Source organism: Pseudopodoces humilis, chromosome 6 (assembly GCF_049639895.1).
Source record: "Pseudopodoces humilis isolate 2021_Gansu_Grassland_sample_001 chromosome 6, ASM4963989v1, whole genome shotgun sequence".
NCBI lineage: Eukaryota > Metazoa > Chordata > Aves > Passeriformes > Paridae > Pseudopodoces > Pseudopodoces humilis.
Genome location: NC_142205.1, coordinates 32411600 through 32432774, shown reverse-complemented (window position 1 = coordinate 32432774; position 21175 = coordinate 32411600). Strand labels below are relative to the sequence as shown.

At 39.4% G+C, this 21175-nt stretch overlaps 1 protein-coding gene across 2 annotated transcripts; it reads right to left on the bottom strand.

Moving 5' to 3' along the window:
• Nucleotides 1–135: 135 nt before the first annotated feature.
• DCTD (dCMP deaminase) lies at nt 136–18521 on the bottom strand. 2 transcript variants are annotated; one of them, XM_014261961.2, is made up of 6 exons: nt 18378–18521; nt 14270–14381; nt 12808–12943; nt 3868–3984; nt 2595–2678; nt 136–662 (listed from the first exon to the last, which is right to left on the bottom strand). In XM_014261961.2, exons 1-6 carry the CDS (start codon nt 18410–18412, stop codon nt 526–528), a joined length of 621 nt encoding a protein of 206 aa, XP_014117436.1. In that variant the 5' UTR covers nt 18413–18521; the 3' UTR covers nt 136–525. The 2 variants fall into 2 exon arrangements, with proteins under 2 accessions (XP_014117436.1, XP_005517703.2); XM_005517646.3 differs by having other exon boundaries at nt 2582–2678; nt 18378–18520.
• Nucleotides 18522–21175: the final 2654 nt, after the last annotated feature.

Here is a 21175-nt window from a genome sequence, read left to right as displayed (position 1 = left end):
CAAATATGACAATGTCAGACAGTAATTAAAAGAAAAATCAGCATTTCATTTGTTGGATAACAAGCAGAATGCCACACATTCCTAAAGCTGTAAAACCTTTTCAATATTAGTGTTATGCTAGTTGGAAGATTAGCATTTGCATGGATAACATTTTTTGTCCTTTATTAGGATCAACTGTTAAGATCCACATATCCAACAGAGATCAACATACATTAGCATACTCCACTGTACTACTGGTTACAAGCAGTACTGTTAAACTGAGGCTAAATCTGTGCTGACAGCCCATCAGAGCATGTGGTGATGAATACAGGAAGAATCAGAACAGTTTTCTTTACTTATATTGTTTCATCTATGTGTCTCCACTTTTTAAGCAGTTTTGATAAAGGCATAAAAAATTTTAAGTAGATTTAGATTCCACATGACAAGATGAAGTGAGCAGGACATTTTATGCCTTGGATTTCTTGTAAGTCTACTTCAGCTACAGAAACCATTAAAAAGTTGCAAGCTACTTGGAGATGAAAGGCATTAGCAGCTTTTTAGAAAAGGATAATCACACTCTTCTAAAGACTTAATGAGACATAATTCACAGAAGCTTTTGACTTGGTCTGCTGTTAATTGAATCAAAGTCAATGATGATCTTGTTACACTTTGGCTTGAATTCCCTAAAAAAAGAAAAATACAGATATTAGTGAGTAGTTAAAACATTTTGCTTGCTTTAGTTTCAGCTAAATTTTTGAAGGAATAAAAGATACTAAAAAAAACATCCTTAGATTCTCATAGTTTTCTTCTCTATGGGAGCCAATTATAGTGCACCACACTGAGAGAAACCTGGACAAGAAAGACTAAGACAAAAAGACACATGGGGTTGGTTACCCTGTACATTCTTCAGCTATTGGAATTTATAAATTACCCAGGAGTCAAAGGACTTTTAACAACTTAGCTGCAGGTGGTGGCATCATGTTACCAGGTCTGCGATTTTTGTTCATATATTTTTAATATATATTTAAAGATCTAGGTACAGATATAGGTATCCAGAAAAAATATTTAAATCTTCTGTATATGTATGCATATAAAAAAGATATTTGGAGTACGTTTTGATAATATTGATATTTTGATCAATTTTTCCCCGCCAAGCTTTAGAAAAACACTTTCAAGCTTTGTGTCAGCATAATAAAATATTTTTTGTAGAAGGGGAATAGATCACATTATGCCATACTGGGTAAAACCCAAACTAGTTAGGAGGGAATTACTTAAAAATTGTAACGTTAGAACTCTAAAATTAATACTGCCACAAAATGTTTCCTTTTATTATCATTACAGCATCTGCTACAGCAATTAGCAAGGAAGGTATACAGGGACTGAGCATATATTTTCCAGCCTACCAGTAAACAAAAGATTATGCAAATAGTGTGGATTTAGTGCCTAATTAAGTTCTGCCGTTCAGTTCAAGAGATTCATTAAGTACCACCTACATCCTCGGCAATCGATACAAGGATAAGTAACAGTCAACACAGGAAAGCACATGCTGCTGACCACAAAAACTCTGAATGCTTTGTTCTGAATAGCAATCTGAAATGCAAGAAACATTTTTCACCCTGGAGAAGTTACAAGATTTGACTTGCAAGAGAATGATTTATGCTTCTTAGTCAAACAGTCTTAGTAGACAGGAAATACACTGAAGGACTAAAACTGAATTTCAAGTACTGCTGTGTTTTTCCATGGATGTTTCTTAGCCCAGTAGGTATCTTTCATCCTAAAATTTTATCTGTCAGAATTGTTATGTTTGCAAATTTTTCGAACTCTTTATATTAATACTGTAAAACTTTTTAGAGTTGCAAAGCCTCCCTGGACTACATAATTAGCCTCACCCACAGCATGTAACTCTCTATCAAACTCGCTGTTGAACAGATTGTCTTTAGGTACCTCTGTCAGTGTCTTTAAAAACCCCACTCTTAAAACATTTTTCAGATTATCATTACTTTACAGCAAATCTTCCAACTTTTACCCTTTTGTCACCTAAAATCTGACTGAAGAAGATGAACAGCTGTAGGTACCAAGAATTAATTACGGGCGGCTTGTTTGACACCTTCCCAAACTGACTGCAACAAAAAGATACTGAAGTTTCAATAAGGATGGAGTAATCCACAGAAACAACAAAATCAGTTGGTTGTTTCAGTCCAACTTGTATGATCAAAGGGTAATTCGGGTTGCAAGGCACTTCAGGAGATCATCTATTCCTACCTCCTGCTCCAAGCAGGGTCAAGGAAGACTCTACAGACTACAATGTGACAAATAACCACCCCCTTGACAATTTCTCTTGCATTCCAGGAGCAAAATGAGTTATGGACCATTTTCTCACACAAATGTTCCAAAATTGAACTTTAACCATACACAAGACAAAAGAATGGTGCAACAGTCTGTCAACCCAGTCCTTCTACAGAGCAAACCATCTACAAACACTACAGAGGAATAAATAAAATGCTACATAACTGATAGAAGAAGAACATTTGCCCTAAAGTTGGTCTCTTTCACACCCTCCTTTTCTTCCATTCCAGAGTAAAGATAAAGTTAATTCTCTCACCTATATATAATACCTGCCAAATCAAACATCCGCCGTGCAGCTGTCATTTCTGTAGTGTCATGATACTTGTCAGACATGAAAATAACTTCCTTTATGCCTAAAGAAATTTCATAGAAAAAATGTTAGAATTACACTGAAAAAAACATTAATAATGTCTGGTGCACAAAATCAGATGACGCAGCATTCATCCACATGCTCTACAACTCCTTGGTACACCTCTACTCACAAATGTATGCTGTGTAAAATTGCTGAATGATCTTTGCCTAAATCACTTAGGCAGGGGAAAAATATAGTGGCTTCAAAAGAGAATTCACAAGTGTTTTGCAGCTGATCAACATCTTCCCGTGTTTGCCAGACAGCATGAATACCGGTACATTGCAATTTAGTGCTGACATAAGTGCCTAAGGAAAAGGATGAGTGACTACATTGCGAACAAGCAGCCAATCTACCTTGAAGAGCATTTGATTCTGTAAGTAAGAGAATTGTATGAAGCACAATGCAGAATACCATCATCTTTCCCTCTTCACCCCTCTTGATTTCAAGCCATACTGAACCAAAATAAAGAAGTGCTGTTTGCTGCTTTCTTCCTATATTCCTGTGGCCATTAGTAGTGAGACACTCCCCAGAACAGCAATCCATGCTGGGACTGCATGACTTCACTCAGTGAGCGAAATGCGTGCTACTTTAAGAAGAGATTTTTACAGAATTGAAGCCTGCTGCAGATACTGCCTAATCTCAAAAAAGGAGGCATATTTAGGCCAGCACACTTGCTGCAGTGGCACAGATTTATAATAATTGTAATGAAAGACATAATTAAAGTAGGATCATAGAAATCTTATGACATTTATGAGCAAAGATATTTTAAATTCTTCAAATATCTACCATGCATCATATTCAAATTAAAATTTCATGTATATACTCCCAACAGACCTTTTGTCATGCAGAAGTTTATTTCTTTCTGCCCTACTCTATTCAAAGTGCCAGAACACAGTAAAATTGACAGTAATTATATGCAAAGCCTGTGTTGTTCTTTGGCAGCTCCTGGTCTAAGAAGTTACAAACCTAAATTAGAAGTACGTTTAGAATCACAGTAGATGCAATTAGCACTGGAAAAATTTGGCACCATTGAGATGCAAAAAACCCCCATAAGTAGCATCTTATGAGGTTGACAGTGCAATTAATTTAGATCTAACATCAGCAATTTAACATCAAATACATCTATTAGAAGATACCAATGAGCAGGCAGCACTGCAACCCTGAAAAAGCAAGCTGGCACTACTGCTTACCTGCCTGGATGATGAGTTTTGCACATTCATTACATGGAAATAAGGCAACATACATGCTGCAGCCTTTCACATCAGCTGAGTTTTTGTTCATGATGGCATTCAATTCAGCATGGCACACTGATTAAACAAGGGAAGAAACAATTCATAATACTGATCATTAAAATAAGTCGAACAAACTAAAGTGTTACAATATAACTGCTTACTTCTTCTCAAAGGCAAATAGCTTGCACAGCTTAGCATAAGGGGCAGAGAATGAAATAAAAGCAGAAATATCAAGATCAATGAAGGTCAATTGTTCTGACCAGGCTGCCGATTAGTAATGATATCATTAAGTGCATTAGCACTGCCATTTGCTAACACCTATTGCAGGCAACAAAGCCGTAGGCTGTGGGCCAAGCCATTGCAACCACCCTTAGTGAAGCAATATCTCACAGCTTCACAACTCTCTGGAGTATCTAACTGCCAGTATAAAACAGCTCATTTATGTGTTTACATGCACAGATAGGAACAGTCTAATGGTTGTAGGAGCGCACTGTGCACTCTTAAAGGCAGCAGAATCGCCAAGTAAAACTGAGCAGCTCTGTCCTCTGGGCCTCAGAATGGTTCAGTGCTGCTGCAGGATTCTCCCACCCCCAGAATACATGAGACACACTCAGCCATAAAAACATCCAACTTTAATATCAGAATGACTTTACTGCTCATTAAAAGGTGCCAGACTTCACAAGCAGGAAAACAAAGTCCTGCATTTCTCCATGGATTTGAGATAGGCCAGGTAGAAATGGACCATCCTGCCTCACTCCACCATTAACACAATAGCTGTTTCTGGAGAGCAGCACCTTAGGGTTTCAGTGTTTATACGCTACACATGAACAGATTATCTAATGTGTTAGCAACACAGCTGAGAAGAGCACAGTTTCTATGTCATCCACAATCAAGCTCTGAAAAAAAACGGGATCTCTGCAAGAACTTCCTGTTTACTCCTAGGAATAACAGCAAGTTGCATAATTTATATACCTACCTGCTAAGAAAATGCCTGCTGCCCTGACTGCTTAAACAGATGCTGAAGTGTGGTGTGGGTTTGAGATCATTTAGAGACCTGCATGTGCAGACAACATTAAGAGGTTTTCCACTGCTTTTTTTGAAGAACAGATTTTTTTAAAGTCCTTTTCTTCTCCCTTGCGCCCATGTGAAAATTAAAACAGAACAAGTTTCACCACACAACTTCACAGTAAACTTAGTGCTACATGCTGACCTCTGTCTGAATGATCTCACCACACAAATAACAGACTGCAGTACCTTCAACACGCAGGAATCATTGCTGAATGGAAATGTTTTCCATATGCGCTAAATGTCTACATGGAATTTTCTATACAACAGCTAATGCACTACAAATTTACAGCCTAACTTACAGCACACAAACCTTCCCATGCAGACAAGTCACAAAGGACTGAACACTTGCTAAAGAAAACTCAGTATTTGCTTCTACCACACCCATGCCATGCTGTCCACATACCTTGTCATAACCACTAAAACCAGAAACCAACACAAAAAAAAGGAAATTGAAAAAGAAAAAAAAAAAAACCACCAAGAGCCAAGAACCATCACATTAAGGCTTCTTTCACTATTTTTACTGTTTCTATTGCAACTGCTATTGGGTCACACTGTATTTTAAATATATGCCATTAAGTGTATGAGAGATGCAGTTACATGAACCTATACATTCAGAAAATCCAGAAAATATGTTGAACTCCAAGTATATTACTAAGATGCATCAATCTTATAAAGCCTTTACAATAAATAGTCAGAGAATTATTTTTCTGGGCCTATGGAGGATTGAATAAAAGAGTGACATAATTTCCACCACTGGAAATGTCAACAGGACAGAAACATCACTTTTAAGTTTCTTTGAACAATATATTTATGTTCTAGGCAGCAGCTTAAAAAACAGAAGGTCTCCAGAAAGAAGGATGTTTTCAAAGACTCCCAAAACTATAAAAGAAACAAAACTAATTCCTTCAGTAAATCTTTTTCCTTCACTAAATCTCAGAAATCTTCAGCTGTAAAGCCAGACAAGTTTAATTACTAGTACTGCAACAAGCTTCCTTCCTGCACTGAGGGAAATGGGAGAGAAAAAGGTTCTTTTGGCAGACTTCTACAAACTTTCAACAACAAACCTCTTCCCAAGCAAAAATAATATCAGGCCAAGCATAACTTATAGAAGATAATCAGCTGGAGCAAAATAGATTTTGCCTCCTGACCATCTTCACACAATCTGAAGTTAAGAAAAATTACAGCTATCCCATGCGGACAGAAGGCACAGAGACAGCAATAAGAAACAGACTAATCATTCCAAGAGAAAAAGTACTTAAGTCTACAACAAACAGAGTAAGTTTTAATTTCAAATAGAAAATGAGGTACATTTTTCATGCACCTAACCAAATATTTCTGACTGAACTTACTGCAGAAACCAGTACAGGACCAGAACCTTGCACTGATTCCAGAAGTGATAATTTTCCATCCAGTATTACTTTTTTTTTTAGTCTACTGGGCTATTGAATACCAAACCATTTTGTCTCAGTTGCTGTGATTTGAAAGTATATTCTGGGGAACTATCACTACACGAATCTTTGTGTTATACATCTCCCTAGACACCTGCTACCTATAAAGGGATATTATGCCAGATGGTTCTTAAGAAGGTGCTGGCATCAGACAAGTATTTTTAGGCTTTGTCCCATCACTCTTAACTCCCTCTTACTCATATTCACCTCTCTCTGACAAATAGGCATTGAGCAGGTAAGATAGATCTATTACCTGCAGATTTTTCTTATAGACCTGCCCAGCTTTTTTGAGAAACAAAATAAATCCAGAAGTCCAAAATCCCTCTTGTTAATGACTAACTAGTTTACATTTGGGGTGTTATGAAGTTTTATAAGCTGTTAAGTATTCCTGCTAATAGTTAGAAATTGTCCTCTCTGAGATTCTCAGAAGCTAACTTAAAACAACCTTTCACAGGTGCACAGTATTCAGAACTCTGAAAATTGGATCTTTAAGCAGATTAGTAAAACTAATAATTTTTACAATACTCTATTAAGGAGCTCCAGAGCTTTGGTATTTTTAAAATAGTATTCACATATAGCCAACACAATATCAAGTCCACAACACTGGTTTCCTTTCTGGAAAAGTAGCTTGAAAAGTATTCTCAAAAGGCTTCATTAGCTGAAGAAATAACCATGCAACAAGAAGTTAAGTGTGTGTGCTCTGACATTCCCACCACCTGCTACTATGTTCATGAGAGGGGGGGAAAAAAAACGTAAAAAGCTGATTTTGATTGACTGCTTCATTACTGGTAGTATTAATTGCTTGTGTTTCTATCTCTTCTCATTCCATGCTGGTTTGTGTTGCATAGCTGAGGTGGTACTCTTCCTTAAGCTCACCTGTAAATAAGAGACCCCTGCTTACCCTATAAATGGTAATTTTTCAGGATTGAATACTTAACATGAGCATGTTCCCAGTGGGTTGCAGTCAGAAGTACTCTTCCCACATTCTAAGTATGTTCTGACTAGCAATTTTATAAGAACCACAAGACTAGTCAAAGTGTTTAATACTGTTAAAAGGCTTACATGCTTGATGAAGTGCATGCTAAGGACAACCATAACTTTAAAGACCCTTTAAAGAAGCAATCGGAGAAGGGCTAGGGAGAATGACTTTTTAATGATATTAATTACTAATTGAGCCAGACTAAGAATTTTGTTATCCTTTACTTGCTGGAACTCTGACACTGAACACAGCAAGAACCACAAAAGGTATCAAAACATTAATTTAAGGAATAGAGTCTGGAGTGACAACCACTGGGGGCAGTGGTTGAAGGACCTGGAATTTGTAGAATGACATTTATTTTTTTCAACCTGTTCAAAAGCATTGGGATGGTTGCTGGTCACTTCATTAAGGGCAGGGAGACACTGATACTGGGCTGGTACTGCCCTCAGCTCTTCCTGCTGTTCTTTCTCTCTCTTTCTCTCTGTGTACTGGAGAATAGCAGCTGTTGTGGTCAGGGCACAGAGACAAGGATAACAGCAGCAGATTTGTTGGGAGTCCTAGTAAGAAAAATGGAACCCCAGCCTCACTGCTTTCTTCCATGAATAACGAGTACTGGGAAGTGAAGATGGCTCAGTATTGGCTCACCTCATCTCATTTATGAACATCACAAAACTTGCTGGGTCAGAGAAGCCCCTCTCAAAAACCTGAGCAGCGTTAGGTAACCCACTCTATTTCACAGTTTCTCTCATCCTTCTCCAAGTTAGCTCTACTCCTAGCAGAACACAGAGGTTTTTCTTAGTGGGCAATGTAGAACAATGGGAATTGTTGTTTCTAAATCTCCAAACTTTCTACACATTTGATGTATGACACCAGAACTGGGCAAAAAACCATGCAGGGCAAGAGTGAGTGGCTGTAAGTGGAGACCATCTCCTATAGATCCCCTTTGCAGCTAAAACCTGACTTTGCACTGCCAATTGGAGAGGGAGCATCACACTTCTTCGGAGTGCCTTATCAAATTTTGTGCTGTCAAAATAACAGCTTCCATAAAACTAACATTTGCCTGAATATTGTTGAGTGTTCATTTCTCTGAAAAATTGACAAAAAGCTCATAATCCTAACACAAGGAAATGTTGATAACAGTTTGTTTCATTTTACACAGCAGGTACTGTTCAATTAGAGCATACTTTTTGCCACAGCACATATTTTATCATATTTGAACCTGTATAAATATTTGTAAGCACACTTACTCAATATTTTCTATATTGCTCAGAGGTTTCTAATTTTGCCAGTCATTTTAATTTAAAACCCTTAATTAGAGACTGGTTGTCAAATAGATGTTCTTAGATTACAGTGGAGACAGAGGGCATAACAGGAGCACAGCAACTAGATTTAGTGGGAAGATTTGTGTTAATAGGAGAAAAATGTAATATTTTAAATGATTGGTGTGAGAAAACAGATCCTCAGATTCATCTAACAGAAGCAGAGGGCACATTTTTGACTCTGGAAGACAGAATTTTGCGTAATTATTATGAAGCTTCTGTACATAGTACTGAACACAATGCTTCAGGAAGAGCTTTTCATAACATCTTAGTAAATGTTTAATAAAATCTTAGTAAAACTGGCCTTCCATTTCTCTCATGTGCACCCATACATCCCTGCTGCTGTCAGTGACTGGCAGCCCGGAGCCAGTTTCAACATAATGGTGAAATCCTGATTTTGTGCTGTGAAAAATGGCACTCTGTAAAACACTCTGTGCTTTCTGATATAAGAAGGCTATACTGTCCAAATATACATCACAACTGGAAGGAAGAGCCTTTATCCACTTCAAGAGTCTCATAAGGAATGCACAGTATCAATACAGGCAATCCATGTCATTATCCCTGTAATATCCAAATGCCTTTGCATCCTCTAAGGAAAGGTGAACACTAGCTACCACATTTTGATGCCTTCTCCCAGTACCAGCTCAGGTTACACCTGGATTTCTTAATCAAGCACAACACTGCCCCTAACAGTGAGCTGAGCAGAATCCACTCTCGAGGGTGAGATAGATACATACAGTATATTGCAGCAGACATAGGTAACCAAGACAGTGGTGAGTTCCCAATCAACAAGTTTCAAGATACAGCAAAATTCAAGAATGACAGGACTTGTTTAACCTCACACAGAAGTTCAGAAGGTAACTGTTACCAGTAAGTGCACAGGGAAGGAAGAAGGGTTAACCACATTGAATAAGAAAAGCTAAAAGAACATTGCTGGCACATGCAAGAACCTAAAAACTAACCACAGATAAATTTAGGGTGGAAATTGGAAGATTTTTAGCCATGAAACTGAATCTGATCAGAGCTATAGAATCAATGCACCCATCAGTTCTTCTAGAGCTCAATAAATTTGTTATATGATCACCTAACATCCTTCTGCAAAGATCGCCTCTGGGTCCAATCCCCTACTATGTTTATGCTGCTAAACACAGACAGGGCCAGGCACTGTCCCCTGTTACTGAAGCCAACTGGCACAGACTGGCTTGTGCTCATCTTAGGGCTCCCTCAGCAACACACCACCCTGAGCCCTGGGTTTCCTCAAGCTCCAGGAGTCCCATGACACCACACAGTTATTTTGTATGTCTCAGTTCAAAGTGCATAAAAAAGCGAGAAGACTTTTATGCAGCCCACCCAAGAGGGATTTTCAGAGCATGAAACAGAGTATGTGTTGCCTATCTGCCAGTATGGCCCAAGGGAAGGAGGAGGGTTAAGCATCCCATCTCAGCAGGCTTTTCATTTTAAGTCTATACCTGATGACTGTTCTCTTGCAGTATTTTTTCCATCCTGCCCTCTGGAGCACCACTGGAAGAGCAATACTGAAGCTTTGCTCTGGAGAAAGCCAGTCAGAGTGGTAAGAAACACGGGAAGTGAGCTAAGCATTCACAGCTAACCCTAGAGGACCCAAGACCAGGTGGTCAGCACCCAGATCCAACCCCAGACCTTTTCTGCAGCACTGCAGATGCATGAAGTAGCACCAAAAAACATCTTCCTACTTAGTGTGGTGATACATGCACAATTACCATCAGCTTCATTTAATAAGCTACATTGCAGTGATGAAAGTGCCATCGTTCCCATGATTAGCTAATGGAGCACACAGTATGATTGTACTGTCTCTGAACAAGCCAGTAAGGAAAAAGCAAGGATAAAAAGTTCAATTTTCACAAATGCTGTGATGATTAGCAAAAAGAGAAAGGAAAAATGACAGTTTAATGAGATTTTAGTAGAAATTCTATGTGTCTCTGCATCTACCAGAATTTTTTACGCAGAAGATTTTTTTTTTACATATACTTGTCTGGTCTGTCAACTCTGCTATCAAGATTAATAAGAAATTGCTAGAGTTTAAATGATCTGTGAATTACAAAATAGGTTGTTTATTCATCACAGCAGACACTTTGTGTTACAAAGTTGTGATTTTTTTAATGAGGTGAAGACTAAGAAAATGGTGGGGGAAGGGTAGTAGTTAGACCAACTCCTGGAAATCAACTTGGCTCTCCAGGCTGTTACTAGTTAGCTCATTTTTTAAACATCACATGCTCCACATCTTCTGCAGTCAGAGTTAACAAAAGGAAAAAAATTCTCACATCATCTTGTACAAAGATTGCTCACAGTACTTTTAGTTTAAACTGGTCAGCTTAGATTTGAGTGCCCGGAACATGCTCCAATGCCAGAGACCACCCATGGTGATTTTAGCTCAGAAATGAGACCTTAGAGCAGCAAAAAGATTCAACCAAAATCAATATTCTGTTTTCAGTGCTTTATATTTAATCAATGAGCTAACACTTGTTTCCTTGCCCTGTAAATAAAGAGCAGTCATACCAAGTTGTACCATTATGGTCACAGCACTACAAGTAAAAACAGTGGTTCAGAGCAGACTTCAAATTTGGCAGGAGCACACTTCAAATTTGGCCCTATATTGGGAGTATATCTGTTACAAAAAATATTATTAAGTGGTCTCAAGCTTAAGAATTACCATTAGAGGTTTTATAATAAATTGGTGAAGTGAACAAGGACAAGTACTGGGGTTTTAAGAAGTCAAAAATATCAAACTGATGAATTACGTGCTGAGCCACTGCATATCATCTTTCACTTCAATACTATAGAAAACCAGAAAATGTCTTTAGAAAGAGCTCTGAGTGAACTCAGGCTATGTCAAAACTCATGCAAGTTTAATTTCTCTATCACACCAGTTGTTAAAGTTACAAGTAAGAAACAGAATTAGTAGGCAGAGATAAACACTGGCCACTGGAAAAGAGTATTTCTCTGCAAAAGGTGAACTCCGGTGCTAACTTTCCCCCACCCATGCAGGGAGAAGGAAAATTTCCTTCCCGTTTGTGCTTCTCCGCCCTGCCATACCTGTGCTCAAGACAGGCCGAGATGAAGCACAGGATGAAAAAGCTCCTGTTTTTTCTGTGCCCATGGCTTCTGCTGCATTGGTGTCACACACAGCGGTGCAGCAGGAGCTGGAGTGGGTACAGAGAGACGAAGGGGGACTTAAGGAAGCATGGGAGCTGTATGGTCTCTTACCAGTCCTAACCAAAGTTTCTTCCCCACATCAGCCATTGCAGGCCACCAAGGCAGCTCTCTACCCAATTTCCACGCACGGCAGTCAGCACTTGTGGCATGACGCCTGAGGCAGCCCAGTCTCCTTGGTTCCTGCAAACCACATCTGATCCAGAAAAGTCAGCCCTGCTGATAGGTCCACCAAATTTCACAGAGGGCCCTTTAAATAACACTTACAGAAGGCCAAACTATGCCTACTGTAAAGACAAAGGCAAGATCCAAAGCAGCAGTCAACCACATCTACCATGAAACCATCCTTGCTCTTCATTCTTTTTGTCCATTTAGTAACTGGGAATCAATCAGAGGCTAAAATAAACAGTGAAAGTCACCTCACCCATAGAAGGGTAGACCCACGGCACACAGACTTCAAGACAAATATTCAGCTTCTTCGTAGTACATATAATCTATGCCATCAACACCTGAAATGGAAATTTCCCACAACCACTGGAGTTTGTAATTTTAATACCTGTATTTTACATCCAATTACTTGTTTTGCATATACACACTCTGTAATTTCTGTGGTGACAAACACACAGAAGCAGCAATCATCTGTGTGCTGCAACTGTGTGCTAATGAGCTGCTTCATATTTACAGGCTTTCACTACCCAATCCAAAATGGCTAATATTTATGAACCTATTTCACCAGGAAGTCAGTCCTTCAAAAAGACTGATTTTTATCCTGGTGTACCACATTAACAATAACATATTAATATGAGTGGAAGGAAAACTGATCAATACTTTACCAACTGAACTTTCACAGATACAGACATCACAAGTCTAACCTGTCAACCATAGGAAGCCTTACCATAAGGGTATTTTGTGTCTAATCTATTTGCTCCTCTTCTTGTCCAGGGTAGTACATCATCGCTGCAACCATTAGGCATCCCATTGTAGCCAATTCCAACAATCTTGTTTTCTGAATTTACAATGCAGGCACCAACCTAAATAAAATCAGATTTATATAGTATCAGCAGCATGCAAAACAATGTGTCAACAACAAAGATGAGACATGAAAAGTTAGTCCTACAATTTTCATTTAAGAGATACAAGCTTCACTTAATTTATTAAGTCATATCATCTAGTGAGCAGGGCTACAATTGTACCTAACTGGGGGGGCTTTGAAATAAGTCAGGGCAGATGTAACTCTGCTCGCACTTTGGTCATGCTGTTCCCATCCCAGCCTGCCAGCACTGTTCCTTGTCTGCTCATGAAATGAACCTAGTTCAGGCAGCACTGAATGAACCCTGGTGATCACTAAGTTCAGCTCCCCAAACTAGCTTTCCCAGGAGCAGTATGAGCAACATGAGCAAAAGAAAAGTTATGAAAGATGTAACAGAAATACAAGTGCTGGCTTATGCAGGCCTCACAAGCCTTTGTGGCTTGTTGCAAACATGAACTAAAATTCTAAACCTTTTAACTCCCACCCTTTATTGCTTCAACCCAAGTCTACAAAGGGACTCTTCTTAAATGATGATGTGTCCCATTTTTATGTGTTCCGCCCATATCATTTGTTGAAATTGCAATACTACTAATTTTAATTCACACGATGTGTTTATCAACCAGCCTTGGGTAACAAAACTTTAGTCCCAAGTGAAAAACCTTCAGAGAGCTAAGTGCCATAATGTACAGAAGGAAGTGAATAGATTATTTTTCTGGTATTTGCTTCCTGATTTTTTCACACAAAGGAAATCTAACAGGATGACTGGATCCTGCAGAATAACATGTTTCAGGAGCTGTATCAATGACATGAAATCAATATTGAACAATATTGAACAGAGGCACATGAAACATGTGAAAAATGGGAACAGACAGTGAAGCATAGAGAACAGGGGATCCTGAGAGAGGAACAAGCTAGATGAAAACTCTAGTCAACCCAATAACAAACAAACAAGTACTCTTACAGGTGAGGAAAAGAAACTTGTAAAAGGTCTTAGAAAAATCACAACTTAAAACTTTCAGCAGTTTTATCCTCCTCTTAAAGTGACTGTATTTACTGGAAAAAGGAGACAAAATTCATGTGTTATTTTAACTTCCAGATGAAAAGATGATTTCTAAAACTCCAAGTTACAAATGTACACAGAATTATACATATGAGGTCAGGCCCAATAACAGAATTTCTGTAACAGAAGGTGCTGACTATGTTAAAAACTGAATAGCTATATACTGAAATAACTTTTATTAGGAATTTCCTGAAACTTCTATGTGTACATCTGATTCAATATGCAATATAGATTAGGTTATCTTATTGTTATATGTTGCCTTCTTACCTGAGAGCTTGGATCCTTGCTTCTTTGTGCTGACAGAAAAGCTACTGCCATAAAATATTCAGGCCATTCCAAATAATCCTCTCTTTTTTTGCAGGATGCTTCACTGCTGAAACTACAGTTTATAGTAAAAAACAGCCATCAGCAAACACCACAGACCTAGAGCTACTACAAATTTTATTAATTTAATGTGCACAAGTTTAAAGTAACCAGGATCAGAATGTGGCTAAGATCACACATTCACTAATATTTTGATAGTAAACCACTGATGTTTACTGATAGTAAACATCAGTGTTAAGTGCTTTCCAGGAACTTATATATGCAACATTTCCTTTCAAGGAAAAGGCATCCAAGCAAGGTTGCAAATTTCATTTTTAGATAAGAAGGTTGAGATATGCAGAGCACTGAGCAATTCAAAGACAGAGCAATTTATCCTTTATAGATAATACCTTGTATATTTCAAAGGTTCGGGTATATCATGTACTGCCATTCTTCGCACCCAAAGATAATCCTTTTTATGATGACTGTGATAACTGCCAGCCTCTAAGTTATTTTGTACTTCTGCCTACGACAAGTGCTCAGTAGCTTCCTATTTGGTACCTTCCTCTGCAGGTATTAATTTCTGACCATATGTTTATCACCTTAAGTTTACCTTTTGTTACAACATTTACCACCAAAGATCTGAGGCCTGCTAATTTGCTCTTGAGATTATGTCTTACGAAAGCCTTCTGAAAACTGACAGGAGATGGGTTCAAGAACTTTTTCTTTAGATATAATATATAAAAGTGCCACAAAAGGTTGCTTCTTTCCCTGCCCTGAAGAGTACATCTGGGGGAAGGAGGAATAAAAAAAAAGGTGATACATCATTTTCTCTTGCCTCCTTATGGGTGAAAGCCTGCTCAGACAGTGTGAAACACAACGGGGGAATTTCTGTGCTTTTCAGCTCAAAGAAAAGAAAGGCAGACATCTCTCTCCACAAATATACTTAAGCTTCGAAAATTTAAAGAAAAGATCAAATTAGAAGAAATTTCCCCAAACTCTCTCACCCATATTGCTACAACTTGAAAAACAAACCAATGGAACATCTCAAATACAGTGATTAGCCTATCAAAATACAAGGGGCACAGTACTTTTCTTCTTGAGCTCCTCTTACCAAAGACTATAGCTTAAGACTAAGATACCCTTCTTGTGATGTACAGCCATGCAGAAAAATATATCACATGTAACTGCAAGCAGCAAGACATCTCCTAGCAACACTAGTACCAGCACTTTCAGAAGACAAACATTAGAAGGTAAGTGTTTAGTTAATCATTATTTTTATAACTAAAACCATGTATTAGAGGCTTTCAGTTAGCTTGTCATAAAGAGGTTACACTGTTTGAGTGAAAACAATGCCAGAACATGATAAAACTGTACTTTAGAAACCTACAAGGTGCTATTTACCAAAGATAAATTGCTGGTTTTGAATAGTCTGTATGTGGCACATTACAAGTTAGCAATTTTGGCTTGTTCTTGGAATGAGTGAAGATCATCTTTAAGGCTACCATCTCAAAGTAAGGAGGGAGGAACACACACTCTTGATGTAACCCACACACCTCTCTCACACATTGACAACATTGGAAATAGTGCCCAGAATTGTCAATTGTCAAAGCAAACATGCAAATCAAGTATGTGATTCTAAGAATGCCCAAACTGACTTGAATCACTGTAACTACAAAGTTGGGGCTATATCCTACCAAGAAGGAAAAGTGCTCAGAGAAAAAAAGAGATTAAAGACATGCCCTCACACCACTCTGTGCCAATCTGAACTTTGACAGGTTAACTGAAACATCAAGAAAATGTTTCAGCTATATGATTATTTAAAATATCTAAAAAATAGGGCTTTACAAATTCTAAAACACAACTGGACTTTAAATGACCGCTTCTGGCTAAGTGACATTCACAGTGATGTCTTTGGAGAGGGATGAAACACAATGCAGAACTACACTGAATAAAACATTCTGGGAAAAGAGCTCCAGAAAGATAGTAGTATTCTGAACTAAGAGGTCGTGAGTTCTTCTTTTGTTAAATTATTCCCTAGCAACTCTACTTATTCAAAACATAACAAAAGCTAGTATTTACTTTTCTAATAAATACAGAACTGTATGTAAGTGGAGGTCCCTCAGAGTACCAACTTCACAGGGAGAGGAGCATATCTAAAAAATAAGCAGAAAGCTTACATCAAAGAGAACATAAAAACCCCCCAAAGGCCTTACTCAATTACTTCTACTTAAAATCACTGTGTTTGGCAAGATAATTCCCTCAACTCAGTGCACAAGAACTCAAGAGTGTGAAATGGGTATAAACCACTTAATTTCTGATTGAGCAGAAGCCAAGGCCTTGGCTAGCAGTCAAGCACACACATGAAAATTAGTTTATGGATTTGGGGCAGCATAATCTTCTTTATGCTCACTTGTAAGTTCTAGAATTGCATGAATGAAAGCTACTCTAAAAAATACTATAGCTAGCTGTAAAACAGGCAATCGAGGCTTACCCTTAGGATAACCCATAATAACTTCTGAACAAAAATAACAGAAACTGAAAGCCATGAAGAATACTGCTAAGAACAATGGGGGAAAACAAAAACCTAAATTTTAGAGTAATCAGTAGTCTATAAAAATTTTGTAAAAGTTATTTCAAGGGAAAATAGAGAAAAAGGTTTTGTAGCTAGAGAACACTGCCTCCCTTTTCACTTTTTTTTCATCCATCTAGGCTTCAAGTAAGCTGTAACACCATCTGAAAAAGGAACAAATGTCATTCAGCTACTTAAAAAATGGAGTACCATTACAAAAATTTATTTTGAGAATCCTAAAACAGAATTTATCATCTCAAATTTTTTCATACAGTAATTATGACAGTCAGCTACACAACAATATAGTGCAACTAGAGGACTGGGGGGGTATCAGATCAACCTCCTTTTTATAAGTTTTTCCTCTGCTTCCTCATCTTTGATGTCATGTGCATTATGTTACAATTCTATTCGAAGACCAACTATCAATACCTTGGCATTGAAATCACAGGTAAAAAACGAAGTGCGTATTAAAAATAAGAAATAAACATCTTCAGCTAAGGTCTTGTTCCCCAAAAGCCAACCACGGCTCTTGATGACCTTCAATACAAACTTTTTCTTTAAATATCATATTTTATGATGATTACTAGATTAAATAAATGTGGGATTTCCTTTACTTGAAGCTTTTAATCTTTCCCCTAATACAGGTACTGAGATAAGGTCATTACATATTCCGTACTGGAAGGGAAGGTTTCGAAAGAGAAAACTCAATCTTTCTTACAGAAAAACAATACTCAGTGTATTGCAAATTAATTATATTCACAACTTTCTTGGGAGATAACCCATCAAACCTGTAAAGATAAACACTGTGTACGAATACTGAGCCTCAATTAAGCAGTACAAGAACACTTCCCTTCACTGAACGTACTTCACTTTTGCAGAGCCACTTCCGACTTTGATTAATTGCATATTACTCACGCCGGCCCTCGTTTCCGGAAATAATGAACACAAGACACCCTGCCTGCTCTTTTTCCTATCCCAGCGATTACGAAACCCAAGTAGAACAGGCCGTGCCCTCACCACAGGGCCTTTAGGGGCTGCAGGAAGCGCCTCCCCACGGGACGGGTTTCCCCCGGCACGGCGGCGGCCGGCGCTGCCTGGAGAGCCCTCGGCTGCACGGACCTTCCTCCCCGTCCTGCCCCGGAGCATTCCAGCCTCCCTTCCTCCCTACCGTCCCGGAGAATTCCAGCTTCCCTCCCTCCCGCCCAAGAGGATTCCAGCTTCCCTCCTTCCCGCCCAAGAGGATTCCAGCTTCCCTCCCTCCCGCCCAAGAGGATTCCAGCTTCCCTCCATCCCGCCCTCAGAGGCCGCGGTGGCCGCACGGCGCGGCCCTCGGGCCCCGCCACCACGGCTTCACCCGCGGGCGGCAGCGGCGCGGCCCGCCCGGATAAACTTTAGTCAGCCGGCGTGTGAGGGGAGCACGGCGACAGTGGGAGAGGGATCCGCGGGATGGCGGGCGGGAAGAGCCCGGGGAGGCCTCCCGCGGGCTCTGCAGTCGCGTACCCGTTCCGCTGCTGCCCGGGCTGGGGGCTGCTCATGCTGCCGCGACCACGCTGCTCTCGCCTCTTGGCGCCTCAGCGCGGGCGGGCGGGGCCGGGGCGGGCCGCGGCTGCCCAGCCCGGCGGAGGATGCTTCCGCAGCGCCCGGGAGCCGATCCCGCTGCCGGCCCGGGCTGCTGCGAGCCTCCGACACTAGAAACCAGCCGCTTGAATGTCTGTGCAATTTTCTGACAGATGTTGATTCTCATGTTATGCTTTGACACAAGCATGCGGGTTTTCGCTCTGCTCACGCTGTTGAGGTAAATGCTATTTATTGAACCTTGACATTAACATATTAAAACGTCGAAAAATGGGAGTTTTTATTTGTTCTGTGGATATAAAATAGATGTGGAAATTGAGTTATGGTTTATTAATACCTCCAGCTGCTGCTAGGTCATAGAAGTCTCCCAGGATGCACAGGTAGCTGAACATATATATATAACCCATTACGGTGCAAAATAAGAGGTATGATAATAAATATTAAACGTTGGCATGGTGTGTTTGTGTTCCTCGTGTGAGAAGCTGCCTACCTTGGCTGGCTGGCCGCCACCAGGGCATGCCTTTGCAGAAGCTCTCAAATGGGAGCAAGGTACACATGTTCACTCCACGGGGCTGCGAGGCATCAAGTGAAGACTGCCCAAACCCAGCCGAACGTGACCAATTCGGTTCCCACTGGAGACAGTGACAGGGGCAGCGGACTCAGTGATGGACAAAAGGAGAACACTTGCCTTTGAGAGCATCCCCCAAGAGGGGTTTGTGTGCGCAAGCGGTGCGTTTGCACTGCATGTGAGCTGCACCACTGATCTGTGGTCAACTGACGTGGCTGAGAGAATGGTTTCCTGCAGCCTGGTCAAAAATCTTCCTCTTCATCCAAGAGGATGCTTCATGTTGGAAAACAGGACACTTTGGGGAAACTGAGTACAGAGCAGTCCTATCTCAGGAGCTGACTCTATAGTTCCCCCTTACTAACTATATGCACAGCAAATTGCACAAGTGGGTACCTTAGTACACCAACACAAGTGCAAAAAGATGGCTAAGCCAAGGAACCTGCCATGCTCATAGTTATTCTTGAAGCTAAGCCAATTCAGTGAGATCCTGCAGTGATCAACACAGAGGAGATTATTGCTAATATGTTTTCATATTCAGATTGCTGTGTCAGCTTTTTTTTTTACACAACTGACAAACTATCAAATATGAAAATGTTATTTAATTTCACAGATATTCCTATTCAGTTGTAACCAGAAAACTTGGCAAAAGCAACCTGTTATACTTCAACTGACAAGTTTTTCATCCTTCAGAGTGGGAAAACATATAGCTATTTCAGTTAGCAAGACTTCTATTGGCATAATTTCATATGGACAACAAATGTTCATGTATGGTTTGTTAATGAATGAAAAGGAACTATTTAAATGTAAGAAAAATAAAACAAATTTAATGAAAGTAGCATCACTCAGGAAAGTATGAGCCTGAAGATGAAAACAAAGGCCTGGCTACAGTTGATCATGAAGAGAGTTGGAGTAGTCAATTAATCTGGAGAAAAAAAATAGCATAATTCAGTTTAAAAAGTTCTTTACTATCTGTATATCTGTTTCTGCACTATTGAAGTATGAATTAAAATTGTAGTGCTACAATTATCCATGCCAAATTAGTTATTTTTCATAATTATGATTCTGAAAATAAGCCCGTAACATCTACTAACTACTACTACTTATAATAAATCAGTGATATATGGCCTAAGGAGGAAAACCTCTGGTAGAATTTTACTTAGTAGGCTTCTATAATGTTGCTAAGTGACACATCTTCTAAAAACCTTGCTACTTTTTTATTTCCCCTAGGTTTTTTGAAAGAGTTATACTGAAAACTTATGGCCAAGTCGTGACTGTTTTGACAATGTACTGTTGTACCTGACATAACAGCCTCTTTCTTTAAGCACACATGGGATGAAGGGTACACATAGACTAGGTAAGATTTAGGCCAGGATCATGTGTTTTAAACACAAGGTTGTGCTGAGGGTAGGAAGCTTGACTTACTACAGGAGTGGGACAAAGTCATGCTGCCTGGCAGGGTCCATAAGACTTCTCTGGCAGTTGCCTGCTTTTCAAAAGCAGCAGCTACCCTGGATCAGCTGTCTGAATCCTCCTTTCCATTAACTCTGAGATCCAGAAGCTAATTTACACTTTTCAGCTGCCTCAGAACCATTCAGATCTCCGTGATAGAACTAGAGGGCTCTAACTCAAAGCCCCTGTTAAGACAGACATGCATTGAAATAGGCCAAATTTATTTTAAATTTATGTCTGAACTTTGCACATTCCTCTCTTGTTCCACAGAAGGAGGATGTATGTCAAAAAACTTCAAGTATCTCAGATAATCTTTCACAAGTTATTTTTGTTTGTGTCTCATTTCCTAACAAGGTCCTTGGTGTGGACTATCTCGACTTTGCTGGATAGATGTCAATAAACAATCTGAGCTGATTACAAATACTTTAGATGCTCTTATTAATGAAAAGTGATACAAGTTTGAAAGACATGGTAAATATATAACCATCTGTCAAGTTGCTTATATTTTTAGCTTACTTCCTATGAAACATTCACACCTACCTTTTGTCAGTTTTTAATAAAAGCAACTTAAGTTGAGTTTGGGGAACCCCCAGTTTACAGACCCCTCCCCACTTTCTTGCTGCTTGCCAACATACTCTTTTAACTTCACTGGCAAGCAAGATCTCTCCCCAAATGTACCATAAGTTGTTACTCAGAGAGTAATGTT

Bases quoted from the DNA above. Each gene is read 5' to 3' on its own strand.
- DCTD (XM_014261961.2), bottom strand. From the start codon at position 18,412: ATGAGCAGCCCCCAGCCCGGGCAGCAGCGGAACGG. The intron at 14,382-18,377 runs GTACGCGACTGC...TATAAACTGTAG, and splicing joins CCCGGGCAGCAGCGGAACGG to TTTCAGCAGTGAAGCATCCT. The intron at 663-2,594 runs GTATTATATATA...TTCTTTTTTTAG, and splicing joins GCGGATGTTTGATTTGGCAG to GGAATTCAAGCCAAAGTGTA.